This window comes from Entelurus aequoreus, linkage group LG13 (genome assembly GCF_033978785.1).
Source record: "Entelurus aequoreus isolate RoL-2023_Sb linkage group LG13, RoL_Eaeq_v1.1, whole genome shotgun sequence".
In the NCBI taxonomy this organism is placed as follows: Eukaryota; Metazoa; Chordata; class Actinopteri; order Syngnathiformes; family Syngnathidae; genus Entelurus; species Entelurus aequoreus.
In genome coordinates this window covers 43,001,802-43,017,906 of record NC_084743.1, presented here as the reverse complement: position 1 = coordinate 43,017,906, position 16,105 = coordinate 43,001,802, and the positions used below count along the sequence as shown (strand labels likewise).

Sequence of the window (16,105 nt, the reverse complement as noted above, 5' to 3'; positions counted from 1 at the left end):
GGGACAGATACAAAAACATAGACATCTGAAACAGTTATCCGATGCATGCATCACAGTGTTTGTAGCCAAAGCTAATTTACAACACTTGTCCCCAACAACAACAACAACACAGATCCAACATCATTATGTTGGATAACATAATGCAGCCAACATAATGCCAACAGCCATAATGTCATGGCTGTCTTGAGTTTCCAATAATTTCTACAACTCTTATTTTTTTGTGATAGACAGATTGGAGCACATACTTGTTGGTCACAAAAAACATTCATGAAGTTTGGTTCTTTTATGAATTTATTATGGGTCTACTGAAAATGTGACCAAATCTGCTGGGTCAAAAGTATACATACAGCAATGTTAATATTCGGTTACATGTGTCTTGGCAAGTTTCACTGTAATAAGGCACTTTTGGTAGCCATCCACAAGCTTCTGGCAAGCTTCTGGTTGAATTTTTGACCACTCCTCTTGACAAAATTGGTGCAGTTCAGCTAAATTTGTTGGTTTTCTGACATGGTGGACTTGTTTCTTTAGCATTGTCCACATGTTTAAGTCAGGACTTTGGGAAGGCCATTCTAAAACCTTAATTCTAGCCTGATTTAGCCATTCCTTTACCACTTTTGACGTGTGTTTGGGGTCATTGTCCTGTTGGAACACCCAACTGCGCCCAAGACCCAACCTCCAGGCTGATGATTTTAGGTTGTCCTTAAGAATTTGGAGGTAATCCTCCTTTTTCACTGTCCCATTTAAAGCACCAGTTCCATTGGCAGCAAACCAGACCCAGAGCATAATACTACCACCACCATGCTTGACGGTAGGAATGGTGTTCCTGTGATTAAAGGCCTCACTTTTTCTCCTCCAAACATATTGCTGGGTATTGTGGCCAAACAGCTAAATTTTTGTTTCATCTGACATCACATGGACAAAGATAAGACCTTCTGGAGGAAAGTTCTGTGGTCAGATGAAACAAAAATTTAGCTGTTCAGCCACAACACCCAGCAATATGTTTGGAGGAGAAAAGGTGAGGCCTTTAATCCCAGGAACACCACACCTACCATCAAGCATGGTGGTGGTAGTATTATGTTCTGGGCCTGTTTTTGCTGCCAATGGAACTAAGCATTTTATTTCCTTTTAATTTTGAAATAAGAAAATAAAAAAACATTAAAAAATGTTTTTTTCAACAGTGTATACTCGGGCCATGTCTCTAGGAACTGAAAATCTGTAATTTCTCGATGTCTGCAGGACAACTGGTCATAGATGTCCGATGTGTTTTTCTTTTCATTACTTTGTGGTTTTGAGGTAACGTTCGTACTTTGACTTTTAACACTCTGTCTGTACAGTTCTTCATGTCATGTCTTCAAGTGATCGAAAAGAATAGACGTGTTCAAGTTGCTAGCAACAACTTGTTGGTAGCATGTTTTGCAAATTATCGATCTTCATTCGGGGTCTGACTTTTATAACCTAAACCAAATCCAAAAAAAGGAGCTCCTCTTTCTTCTTTTTGGAACAAATTTGTTTTTTGTTTTTTTTAGTTGGCTTCCATTGTGTCCTTTCATCTCTGTTAGTAGCAGACTGCTCTGTTGCTGACATCCACCCTCCTGTCGGCTCTTGCCGCAAAGTTCTTTCAAGTGACGAAAGAAGGCAACACCAATGTAGCAATTTTGCTTCAATTACATTACTCGCAGCCCAGAAGTTAAAATTACGATATAAATAATAGAGAATTGGATTGTACGATATATCGTACTACGATATATATCATTATATCGTACAGCACTACTCTGTACTGAACTGAAGGTTCTGTAACAAAAATCAGATTACAACGACATGTACCATTACACCCAAAGTATTCATCCACATAGATAAAATAAAATACAGGTAGAATAAACACCCTTAAACCTCTACCAACTAAACAGTGCACTGCATATTTTCAATGGCCCTGTTTACACTGCACACCAAATCCAATACAGCCCTAGAGTGATACAGATCTGATATTTTTTACCAGTCTAAATGCTCCAAAGTTGTTCAAATCTGAACTTTTCGCATCAGGTTCAGGTCACATCACGAGGTAGTCCCGAATACGATCGGGATCTGACCTTTCAAAATGTGACTTAAGTCTAAACGGCAACGCAACCTGAATGTGACCCGTATGTGACTTTATTCGTCAACTTTGGGTGAGCTACGTCATTCGTGTGTATGAGGAAAGATACAGCCAGCAAGCGGAAATGGATAATTCATCACAACATCCGGTTTCGGTGAGCAAAATTTGACGGCCGAATTGTCGGTGCATTACTAGTCAACAGTGCGCAAGTAATAGGCTATATAGAATATATATTTTGATTCTGATGAAATAGCGACCTGATGAACCGGAATTGACGCTCTGGCGTAATTGCTTTCATATTAAGTACATTGCGGAAGTTGTTTGTGTAAGTGAGTTGATAAATAAAGCTAACGTAGATCAATGCTGATGTCCGTGTTGCCTCTACTCAACAGGCATAAAAACATTAGAACCCTACCAAATATTACACTATCTATTACACTATCCATTCATACATTATTTTCCTTTAATTTATTTTCGCAGAAGAAACACTATTTTTTAAGTTTGGGCAAATTGTATTTAATTTTGTAGTAGTAGTAGTGACTTCCTTGTTCATTTACGGAATCCGGTCAACTTCCTTTGTTTTCACTTTATCAAACTGAGCATGCAAGTGACGTCGAGGTCACATTAGGGCCAAATGGGGGCCTGTGCACGTTTACACTGTAGTCTGGTAAAGAGTCAGCTGGAAAAAATCTGATTTCGAAAAAATCTGAGTTGGGCCACTTTGGCCTGCAGTGCAAACATAGTCGATGTGATCTACAGTCAACAGGTTCCCAGATCTGTTCATGTTAATTTCCTAAACATAAAATCATGTTGAACTGGTACTAATTTAGTTTATTTTTCGATACATACCTTAATCCCCATTGCCTGGATATTTGCCAATAAGTACAGTGTAACCCATTTAGGTCCACACCCCTGTAAATGTCTGACTCATGTCGATACAAGTTTTTGACAACATAAACAACCAACCATAAATAGCCATTGCTCGCAAAAAGGAAGTCACTGTATTTATGTTTTTATGCTGTGTAACAACCAGACAGTACTTGCTGTATGTTGCTGTTGTCACTTTGAAATCCACAAAGTAGCTATCTTATTTATTTCATGATTCACATGATTACATGAATTTAAAGGGGAACTGCTATTTTTGGGAATTTTGCCCATCATCCACAATCCTTATGATACAAGTACACACATATTTCTCTTTTCTGTGCTGGCGATTCAAGAACTCCTTAATTCCGCACTCCATCAAGCTGTATAATCACTCTCCATACAGCAATAGATGATATTTGTCTATTACCTGACTGCTTCTATGTGGGCTACCTCTCTTTGTTTATAATGTATATTTTCTGTTGGATCTACTCTTTATTTTATGCTGCCCTTTTTTTCTGCTGCAGCTGTTACATATACTGTAATATTGTACATGGTAATTGGGATTTACCCAGGCCGAGTCATACCAAAGACTATAAAAATGGGACCCATTACCTCCCTGCTTGGCACTCAGCATTAAGGGTTGGAATTGGGGGTTAAATCACCAAAAATGATTCCCGGGCGTGGCCACCGCTGCTGCTCACTGCTCCCTTCACCTCCCAGGGGGTGATCAAGGGTAATGGGTCAAATGCAGAGGATAATTTCGCCACACTTAGTGTGTGTGTGACAATCATTGGAACTTTAACCTAATATGTCAGTATATATTATATACTGTATATATAATATGTAAATATTACATATATGTTATATTTTATGTTGCTATTATGGTACATTTTAGTCTACTTTATACCTTTTGTTTTCGCCCTCTTTTTGTGCCTTTGTGTGCATTATCCTTTCCATCCTTATCCTTTCCATCCTTTGTAACTGAGCTACTGTGTGGAACAATTTTCCTTGTGAATCATTAAAGTGTGTCTAAGTCTAATGCTAAATAGTGAAAAACTGCAAGCAAGATTCTGCTAATAATGCAGGTATATAGGATTCATCTCTTCAGCCTAAAAAAACGCTCTGAAAAACATTGAAAATTCTGCCAACAATGTCCCATTAACCTTCATATTAACCAAGCTACAGCGACATGTTATTTTGAGAGCTAACACCAAGGAACTACTTTTCTGACACATCGCCTTGCAGCCACTTGCAAGTAGCCAGCTATTAGCTACTGGCTAGCCTGAGCTGCTAATAACGTTGGTGGTGACCCGCCATAAAATAAAGCAGGTGGAGCCCGAGATGCTTCTGTTTCTGCTGTATTGCGTTTGAGTTATAAAAATGCAATTCTTGGTTATAAATCATGCATCTCACTTGTATAGTAGAAGGTAAGGTTGGATGAAATGGTTGAAAACTATCACGATACTCGTGTTTCATATTAGTCTAAATCAATAATTATTGATTTTTTTTATGACCTATGGAAAATATGGACAAGGAGGAAAATATATTAAATGACAACATTTTTATTTCAAATGTAACCTTCCTCTGATTACAATCCTCTCTGCAAAAAACACCAACAATTAAACACTTAACAATAACTAGGGATGATACTCGAAACCGGTTTTCCCGGTTGTTCGATAAGAAAAGAACCGAGTCCTCGGACTCGAATCCCTTTTTGAGAACCGGTACCCGTTATCGAGACCACTATAGTAAAGAAAAAGAGTTGGTTCTTTATTCGAATCCCTCGGAACGAATCCCGTCCCGACCAGAAATGCTCCGTGTGACATCACAAGAAATGACGTCACGTAGCTCAGTCATTAGGAGCAGATAGCGAAAGCAGGAAAAAAATGGAACGGAAAAAGCGCTCCAAGGTGTAATAAAGTTCAAAACAAAAGGTATAATCCAATGAATAACTTTACTGAGAGATTTGAGCAGGGTACAAACACATGACCAACACTTTTACGACCAACCGGAAACATAGCAACCAGGCTAGCAACGCACCTCCTTTACGGCAGCTGTCGCAACGTTCTTAAAGCAACCGCAGCACATACATATTGATACAACATAGATGACAAGATCTCCCTTTTTTAACTTTTGTTTTTCTTTCCTTGTAAACAAAACAAAACAAAATCACACTGTATATGTGTTGTCTGCCTAATTCTAAATAATGCAGACAAGGCGTGTTGACTGAGTTCTTGACGTTTGAGTTTGAGTTTATTTCGAACATGCAAGCATACAACATGATACATCACAATTTCCAGTTTCTTTTCAACATGTTAGAAAAGGAGTAGGAAGAAGCAGAGCTTATTTAATCCTACCCCTTTTCTTTACATAACAGTTGCAAAACTTTTTGTTCACTTCCTGTTCACAATTTTTTCACAATAAACTCCATAAGTAATCACAATAAAAATAAATAAATAAATAATAGTAAGAATTTAATAATAATAATTGGTGAAGTAAGTCATATTTCATATGATGAGATAAGTAAGATTACTTTAAGAATGAATGAATGGATGGATGAAATAAATTGAGAATGTTTGTCATGGTTCTTCTTCTCTGTACTTTGTAAACACTTTAAGTTTGAAGAGTTTCTTGAAGTGCATCATATTAGTACATTGTTTGATTGCTTTGCTTAATCCACTCCATAATTTAATTCCACATACTGATATACTGAAGGTCTTAAGTGTTGTACGTGCAAACAAATGTTTTAAATTACGTTTTTCTCTAAGATTATATTTCTCCTCTTTTTTTGAGAAGAATTGTTGTATATTATTGGGTAGCAGGTTATAGTTTGCTTTGTGCATAATTTTAGCTGTTTGCAAATTCACTATGTCGTGGAATTTCAGTATTTTTGATTCAATAAATAAAGGGTTTGTATGTTCTCTATATCCAACATTATGTATTATTCTAACTGATCTTTTTTGCAACACCGTTAATGAATGAAGTGTACTTTTGTAATTATTTCCCCATATTTCTACACAGTAGCTCAGATATGGTAACACTAGTGAGCAGTAGAGAATATGAAGGGATTTTTGGTCTAGAACATGTTTTGCTTTATTCATTATTGACGTGTTTCTTGCAACTTTATGTTGTATATTTTTTACGTGAGATTTCCAGTTCAATTTATCATCAATCATTATACCTAGAAATTTGGTTTCGTTTACTCTTTCAATTTCTATTCCGTCTATTTGTATTTGTGTTTGACTTTCTCTTCTACTGTTACCAAATAGCATTATTTTAGTTTTACTAAGATTCAACGATAGTCTGTTTTTGTCAAACCATCTTTTTAATTTGTTAATTTCTTCTGTTATTATTTGTATTATCTCCTGTGTGTTCTCTCCTGAACAAAACGCTGTTGTATCATCCGCAAATAATACTAACTTTAAATCTTTTGTAACTTTACAAATGTCATTTATATAGAGATTGAATAATTTAGGTCCTAGTATTGATCCCTGAGGTACACCACAGGATATATTTAGCGTTGTAGACGTGTGTTCGCCTAGCTTCACGTATTGTTTCCTGTTCGTTAGATAACTTCTTATCCAGTTTAAGACTAACCCTCTGATGCCATATTGTTCTAGTTTTTTGATTAAAATATTGTGATTAATTGTGTCAAATGCTTTAGTTAGATCCATAAAAACCACTGCCGCACATTTTTTACTATCTATTGCATTGGTAATTTCTTCTGTAATTTCAATTAAAGCCATTGAAGTTGAAACATTAGCTCTGTATCCATATTGGTTCTCTTCGAGTATTCTATTTTTATTTATGAAACTTTCTAATCTGTTATTGAACAGTTTTTCAATGATTTTAGAAAATTGTGGAAGTAGAGAAACAGGTCTATAATTTGTAAATTGATGTTTGTCTCCAGTCTTATAAATTGGTGCAACTTTAGCTATTTTCATTTTGTTTGGAAATGTACCTGTTTGAAATGATAGGTTACTAATATACATTAATGGTCCTGATACCTCTTCAATAACCTTTTTTATCGTTTCCATATCAATTCCGTTACAATCACTTGAAGTCTTAGATTTACATTTTTTCACGATTGTAACTATTTCCTCCTGTGTCACATTACTGAGAAACATGGAGTTGGGATTTCGCTCTATGGTATCATTATAGTCCTCAATTGGAACTGGGTCTGGAATCCTTTCTTCCAATTTTGGTCCAATATTTACAAAATAATTATTGAAGCTTTCAACTACTTCCTTTATGTTGTCGTTTTTTTAATTTTCATCTAAGAAGTATTGAGGGTAGTCCCTCTTAGTTCCATTTTTAATAATGCTATTGAGGATGCCCCATGTTGCTCTCATATTATTTTTGTTCCTGTCCAATAATTCACTGTAATATTCTTTTCTACATGATCGTAGTATGTCTGTTAACTTGTTTTTATACTTTTTGTACTTAATTTCTGCCTCTATAGTTCTTTGTGCTATAAATTTTCTATACAGTGTATTCTTCTTCTTACAAGCATTTTTTAATCCTTTTGTCATCCGTGGTTGATTATTCTTTCTCTGCTTGTTACTGAGTTGTATCCATGGACAATATTTGTCATAAAGTATTATGAACTTGTTTAAGAAATGTTCATATGCTTCATCAACCTCTTTTTCATTATACACATCGTCGCTTATAAGTAGACCACTTGTAGTGTTATTATCAAAATCATTGGTAAAAATATTATCAATAAGCGTGGCACATTGTCCTGTGATTCTGCTTGGCTTTGTGATTTTAGGATATAGACTGATGCTGTACATTGTATCAATGAAGTCATCAATAGACTTTTGCTTGTTGGGGTTCAATAAGTCAATATTAAAGTCACCACATAAGAACATTATTCTTTGACCATTGTCCATGTAAGTTGCCTTGATCCATTCTTCAAATGTTTCTATACTTGACTTAGGTGATCTATATATACAACTGATGAATATGTTTTTGCTTTTTTCCTGACATATTTCAATGGTTATACATTCTAAGATATTATCTATGGCAAATGACATGTTTTTTACCACTTTGTAGTTCAGGTTCTTCATCACGTACACAGCTACTCCTCCTCCATTTGTGTTGGTTCTGTTGATGTAGTTTAGTTCATATCCCTCCAGATCAAAATCTATTCCTTTTTTATCATCAATCCATGTTTCTGTGACAGCAATCACTTTGAAGGGTTCGTTGATGTGTTCCAAAAAGTTCTTAATGTTGTTGTAATTTGCATACAAGCTTCTACTATTAAAATGAATAATTGACAATTTGTTATCACATTCAATGTTGCTATTATATTGATCATCTGTATAATAAAAACAACTATTACTGATGTGGGAGAAAAAATTTGTATCTGGATCTATATCATTTTCCAAATCCTGGTTTTTGTGATCTTTGTTGCAGAAATTTTTTAGTTCCATATTTTCTTGTTCAACAAACTTTGATGTTGTTTCAATAATCTCTATAAGTGTAGGTGGATGCAATCCTGAATCTAGGTCCTCTTGTTTAGTCGTCCCTTGGAACATAGTAGTGCCGATACTGAATTTAGGTGCTTGTTTTCTGTCAGAGTCCATTATCATCGTTGTTGTGGTAGCTGTGTAAACGTTTACTTTCACAGCATGCTCATAACCTCATTCTTAGCTGCCGGGTGGCGACATGCAACAACACTTTTCGGGGCTACCGCGCATGCTCGTCACTCCCGTTGCATAATGGGTAGTGTAGTTGTTATATTCCCTAGCTCATAACATCTTTCCCCCTATAAAGAAATAATGTTAACTCAATAAAGTGTATTTCTTTTTTAGCTTTAACTTTTCATTTTTTAGCATTGTAACCATTTGCAAACAACTTTTCTCTTCATAGAATTTTCTTTCAATAAAGAAATAAAGTGCAAAAATGTCAAAGCATCATAACAAACAGTTATGTCAAATAGCAGCAGAATTGTATTATTTTCAGTTTTGTGCCCAAGGGACTGATTTTATTTAACACTATATTATTATTTATACACCTATAGTGATCACAGAGACAGGTTGTTTTTGTGTTACTGTATATATTTGTTTTTCTGAAAAATCCCACTTAATATACTTTGGGTAAGAACAGTCAATATTTATTTATTTTATTTTATTTTTTTAGGGGGGTAACAGTTAATATTTGTTTATTTATCAGATTACATTTTTTTTCTTATATAATAAAAGTGAGGTTTTGTTAAACCAAATATTGTGTGTTTTTTTCCATATACAACAACCTATCTGGACTCGATAAGAGAATCGATAAGGAATCGGTTCGATAAGAGGATTCGATAATAGGCTCGAACTCGATAATTTCTTATCAAACATCATCCCTAACAATAACTTATTTAAATGAATGTGCAAAAAATAGGGAATATGTAAGAAATGTTTAATGAAGTGTAACAAAATAGTGCCAAGTGTGAAAATGTAAACAAAAAGAAACCTGAGAATAACTATTTCTTGCAGGTTTATTACCAGGAAGTTAAATAATATTTAATTTTTTTTAAATTATCATTTAATTTGGTCTGTTATTCCTATTTTAAAGGCCTACTGAAACCCACTACTACCAACCACGCAGTCTGATAGTTTATATATCAATGAAGAAATCTTAACATTGCAACACATGCCAATACGGCCGAGTTAACTTATAAAGTGCAATTTTAAAATTCCCGCCACACTTCCGGTTGAAAAACTCCTTTGGATATGATTTATGCGCGTGACGTCACAAAAGCAACGGAAGTGGTTGGACCCCATCGGACCCGATAGAAAAGCCTCTTGACATCTGTGTTGGTGAATCTTTTGCAATTTGTTTAATGAACAATGGAGGCTGCAAAGAAGAACGCTGTAGGTGGGATCGATCGGTGTATTAGCGGCTAAGTACAATACTTACAGCAACACAACAAGGACTACTTACTACGCCTAGCCGATGCTTGCCGCCAAACCCACGGATGAAGTCCTTCGTCGCGCCGTTGATCGCTGGAACGCAGGTGAGCATGGCTGTTGATGGGAAGATGAGGGCTGGCTGGCGTAGGTGGAGCGCTAATGTTTTATCATAGTTCTGTGAGGTCCGGTTGCTAAGTTGCTAAATTAGCCTTAGCGTCGTTAGCAACAGCATTTTTAAGCCTTACCAGGCTGAGAATTTTTAACCGTGTAGTTACATGTACATGGTTTAATAGCATTGTTGGTCTTCTGTCTATCCTTCCAGTCAGGGGTTTATTTATTTTGTTTCTATCTTCATTTGAGAACGATGCTATCACGCTAGCTCAGTAGCTAAGTGTGTCACCGATGTATTGTCGTGGAGATAAAAGTTACTGTGAATGTCCATTTCGCGTTCTCGACTCTCATTTTCAAGAGGATATAGTATCCGAGGTGGTTTAAAATACAAATCCGTGATCCACAATAGAAAAAGCAGAGAGTACATAGTTCTGTGAGGTCCGGTTGCTAAGTTGCTAAATTAGCCTTAGCGTCGTTAGCAACAGCATAGTTAAGCCTTACCAGGCTGAGAATTTTTAACCGTGTAGTTACATGTACATGGTTTAATAGCATTGTTGGTCTTCTGTCTATCCTTCCAGTCAGGGGTTTATTTATTCTGTTTCTATCTTCATTTGAGAACGATGCTATCACGTTATCTCAGTAGCTAAGTGTGTCACCGATGTATTGTCTTGGAGATAAAAGTCACTGTGAATGTCCATTTCGCGTGCTCGACAATCATTTTCAAGAGGATATAGTATCCGAGGTGGTTTAAAATACAAATCCGTGATCCACAATAGAAAAAGGAGAGTGTGGAATCCAATGAGCCAGCTTGTAGTTAAGTTACGGTCAGAGCGAAAAAAGATACGTCCATCACTGCCTCTCAAGTCCTTCACTGTACCGTTCCTCATCTACGAATCTTTCATCCTCGCTCAAATTAATGGGGTAATCGTCACTTTCTCGGTCCGAATCTCTCTCGCTCCATTGTAAACAATGTGGAATTGTGAGGAATACTAGCTCCTGTGACGTCACGCTACTTCTGGTACAGGCAAAGCTTTTTTTTATCAGCGAGCAAAAGTTGCGAACTTTATCGTCGATTTTCTCTACTAAATCCTTTCAGCAAAAATATGGCAATATCGCGAAATGATCAAGTATGACACATAGAATGGATCTGCTATTCCCGTTTAAATAAATAAAAATCATTTCAGTAGGCCTTTAAGTATCAACAATAATTATGTAATAATGCAGTAAATAATATTTATATATTATTGGACCAAATTATTATTTTAAAGTAGCACATATTTTGTTGTTTATTTTATCCATACAGCTCTACACTGTACTTCCAGCCTGTTGTTTCTGTACATCCGAATAGGGAAAGTTGAAAAGAAAAAAAAAGTTAAAAACACGTTAGGTCAGGAAAAAACACAGAGGCTATATCATCCCTACAAGCCTGTTTCGCAGATTTCCCTGCTTGTCAGGGGATTTTATATGGTTTTAGAAAATCCCCTGACAAGCAGGAAAACCTGCGAAACAGGCTTGTAGGGATGATATACCCACTGTGTTTTTTCCTGACCTAACGTATATTCCGCTCTACCCCGGTATTGAGCACTGTATAACGGATAAACCACAGAAACCATGAATATATATATATATATATATATATATATATATATATATATATATATATATATATATATATATATATATACACATTTTTTATTGATATCAAAATTGATATTGTTTTATCGGCCCAGCCCTAGTAGAAAGTTGTGGCACCAAGCCAGAAAGTTGGTCAACTTTGAACATCCACATGCTACCAACTTGATTCTACATGCTCTCAAAAAACCCACACAAGATGATTATTCTGAATTTAGCAGCTCAAGAAGAGCACAAGTACTGAAAGATACGACCATCCCATCAGTCAGCATCCCAGTTCAAGCGGACATTGTAAGTCAGTGTTTTATGTTCTTATTGAAACATAAAGCAATAATGCTTTATAATAATGCTCCAAGATTTTTGAAGTCTGCGTTAGAAAATGGATGGATGGATGTCACGATTCCCCCCATTTGAGAACCACAGCTTCAACATTTTGCACATCTTAATACTCTTGACTGATTTCAACGTCTCCAGGTTATTGTTGTTTTTGCAGCAGCGCCCAGCCCGTGTTTATCAGAGTGTACATTAATTGGGGACGCTGACGTCATAAAACGCCACCAGGTGAACCTACAACCGCACGGAACGTCTTCGGTAACGTGTCGTTGATGGTTTTTAAACGGAGTACTACGCTTCACAAGTAGTACCTCTTCTGCGTTTGGCGCAGGAAATGGTGCATGACTTTAAACAAAAACAACTGTGGGTTTTGCGTGATTTCTTCACAGACAACCTCACCAACTAAGTACCCTCAAAGGTCATGCTAGGTATTCAGAATTTCTACATAAAAACGACATTGGGATGCATCGTCGTACCTGTCCGTACACCTTCGGCATGGTGGATTTACTGCTGCTCCGGCGGCTTCGATGTGGCGGAGGGGCGCCGTAGTCCGACCCGCCTTCAGCAGCACCAATAGCGGCCAGTCGGAGCGCAGGAGCCGCGTTGCCCCCTCGATCCGCGTCTGCTAAATCCATATTTGCGTCTATGGTAAAATATCCTTTTTGTTGCGGCGGTACGTCGCGCTCCCTATGGTGAAGGTGAAGCGTCGACGAATGTATTCCTCCAAGCCAGAATAAAATGAGGTACAGCGAACACTGCGGAGGATACATCATCCTGCCTGCTTGTGGCAACGCCATGTTTGTGTATGTTTGGTCTGTGGGGCGGAACGATACCAGTACCAACGGTATCGATACCAAGGCTAGTGTCAGTGTCGGACCGATACTAACGAGATAAGAGCGATATTTTTTAGCTCAGGTTATTTTCACATATGTATGTTTTTGTTGTGTGGTTCATATTGTAACATTGTATGTTAATTTACTGTTTTGAACTCAGGAAATAAAGTATCGGTCACAGGAGGGCTTCAAGGACAAGAAGGCAAAGGATTTGAATGAGTAGTTTTACTTTTTGTTAAAAAATACTACATGTATTTATGTAATTATGTTGTTGATCTGATTATATTGTCCAATGTTGTTGTATTTGTATACTGTTAATTTGTTCGTAAATATGTGTGTTGATACATACATTTTTTGAGTAATATTTTGACTGTTGTCATAATTTTGGCAAGTAAAATTCCGATTATTATTATAACATTGCCAACATTTGAAAGTTTTAGTATAAAATTGTGAATTTTGTCGAGTAAAATTACGACTCTTTTTATAAAATTGCCAAAATGTTAAGCTTTTCTTTTAAAATTGCGACTGTTATTGAGTAAAATTCCAACTTTTATCATAATATTGCACAAATGTTCAGTTTTTCTTGTAAAATTTTGACTTGCGTTGAGTAAAATTACGACTTTTATTATAATAGTGCCAACATTCTAAGTTTTTCTTGTGAAATTCTGACCTTTTTCTTGTGAATTTCCGACTCATTTTTCACAACAAGCTTTTTTATATTTGCATAGTATGTATATATTATTAATGTTGTAAATACAAAATCTTTATATATCTAGAAAGGCTGGTCCTTTAGGCAATTTTCGGAGGTCTCAGGAAGTTAATAAATACAAGAATGTGTGTGTGTGTGTGTGTGTGCGTGTGTGCGGTCTTGTATTGCTACCCTTCTTGAGACATCAACAAGGAATACCTTCCATATGAAGACCTTCGTATGTTTCTTAGGGAATTTAAAGGCCTAAGTAAGTAAGTATATGAGGACCGGTGAACATGTTAGGACCGAAATCATGGTCCCAATACGGAAAAACCACTGCATCTGATAGAGAATGTCTCATTTTAACCCCTGGTGGTAAAATCTATCAAAATTAGGGTGTTCCCAAAAAGGAGGGATTTTTCAAATTGACTGCGTGTCAGTTTTAAAAGTGCTCCTCTTCTGGTCAACATATGAAATGACAAGTGTGTGTAAGAAATTGAAATGTGCCCCCTCTGGCCAAAATTAATAAAAAAGATAAAATAAACACATATATATATAGAGACATACTGTAATAACTTTAAATAAATAATGAAGATTAAAAAACAATTATAAACAAAAAATTCCAACGAAAATAAATTAACTACAAGAACTCTTTTTCTCACAATGTGTCAACTTTTTTCTTATAAAATTGGGAAAACATTTTTCATATTCTTTCTGTTTCTGTAATATTGCAATATTTTCTCGTAAAATGATTACTTTTTTATGTAAAATTATTACTTTTTAATGCAAAACGGTGGCATTTGTCATATAAAATTCTGACTTTTATCACATTATTGCCAATTTTTTTGTTGTTGTAAAATAGCTATATTTTTTAGTAAAATTATGACTTTTGTCATAATTTTGGCAAGTAAAATTCCGATTATTATTATTATAATATTGCCAATTATTTGAAAGTTTTCTTATAAAATTGTGACTTTTGTTGAGTAAAATTAGGACTCTTTTTATAAAATTGTCAACATTTTAAGCTTTTCTTTTAAAATTGCGACTGATACTTAGTAAAATTCCAACTTTTATCATAATATTACACAAATGTTAAGTTTTTCTTGTAAAATGTTGACTTACATTGAGTAAAATTGCAACTTTTATTATAATACTACCAAATTTCTAAGTTTTTCTTGTGAAATGATGACCTTTTTCTTGTGAAATTCCGACTTATTTTTCACAACAAGCTTTTTTATATTTGCATAGTATGTATATATTATTAATGTTATAAATACACATTTTTATATCTAGAAAGGCTGGTCCTTTAGGCATTTTTCAGAGGTCTCAAGAAGGTTTCAAATGCACGCACACACACTCGTTCTAGTGTGTGTGTGTGTGTGTGTGTGTGTCTTCTGGCAATGCTTACTTATTGGGGACGTTGTTCTGTTTACAAAGTCACTTTAGGGGACCTTTGACGTTATGGGGACAAAAAAAACAGGTCCCCTAAAGGGAAACCTTTTTAAATAATAGTCAGATCCATTCTGAAGATGCCTAAGTGATTTTTAAGCTTTTTTTTTTTTTTTTCATAAAACATGTTTACTGGTTAGTTTGAGTGTGATACATTTGCACAGCAGCCCCTTAATCGGGCTGCAGCTGGTACTGCACTGGCTGGTCCTTCATTGATTACTTTAACAATTAACACCTGGCGCGCCACACAGAGGCAGCGTGAGCACAGTACAGGAAGGAGTTCTACATTTCGGACGTCGAGACACGGAAACAAGTTGTTTAAACTAAAAGGTAAGAACATCCATCCATCCATCCATTTCTACCGCTTATTCCCTTCGGGGTCGCGGGGGTTGCCGGAGCCTATCTCAGCTACAATCGGGCGGAACATATTTATTATAAATGGAGGTTATTGGCTATCATTTATTAATGTGTTTATGACCAAGTCAAGCCAAAAAATTAGCAGCGAAGCAGACCTTTTCCAACGGGTGCATTTAATTAAGAACATGAGCCTTGCTCAAAAAAAAGCTTGTGAATCACTTTGTGTTTTTATTTTTTTGGCATTTGGACTGGTTTATAGTCAAAGTAGCTCTAATTTAATGCTAATTCGTTGTCTATAAGGACTTTTAAGAAGTTATATGTATAGTTATGATGGACATTGGGGATTAAGGACATTTTAAAAACCTCATGGATTTTGTTTCACACATTTTAGATGAAAGACTATTGTACAGTATACCACATGGACTTGGACATAAACAGCATAACACCTGATGTCATTGGAACAGAGGAATACTGCTCATGTCCGGAAACGATTGACAATGTTGTTTGCGCTCCCATTACAAAACATGGAAAAGGAGTTTACAACAAAATACATTATTGCTTGTATTGCAGTAAGCCTTATGCCAAGCTGGCACGACATCTAAAAAGTGCACACTAAAACAAACTGGAAGTGGCCACAGCTCTTAGCTTTCCAACGAGTTCCATGGAGAGAAGGAAACAGCTAGAGAATATTCGTAATAAAGGGAACCACGCTCACAATGCTGCTTTTATGGAGTCAGGGAAGGGTGAACTAGTGCCATTCAAACGACCACCTAAAGAAGCTAAAGGAAATGATTTCATGCACTGTGCACATTGCCAAGGACTGTTTACCAGAAAGGTACTG

The 16,105-nt window shown here is 36.0% G+C and overlaps 1 protein-coding gene across 1 annotated transcript in view; it reads right to left on the bottom strand.

Moving 5' to 3' along the window:
* Positions 1–12,734, bottom strand: part of LOC133663425 (sortilin-related receptor-like) — a 169,956-nt gene extending 157,222 nt beyond the window's left edge. Inside the window, exon 1 of the mRNA XM_062067886.1 lies at positions 12,414–12,734. Coding sequence (XP_061923870.1) covers positions 12,414–12,734 — 321 coding nt within the window. The remainder of the gene's footprint in view (positions 1–12,413) is intronic.
* Between the last annotated feature and the right edge of the window lie 3,371 nt (positions 12,735–16,105).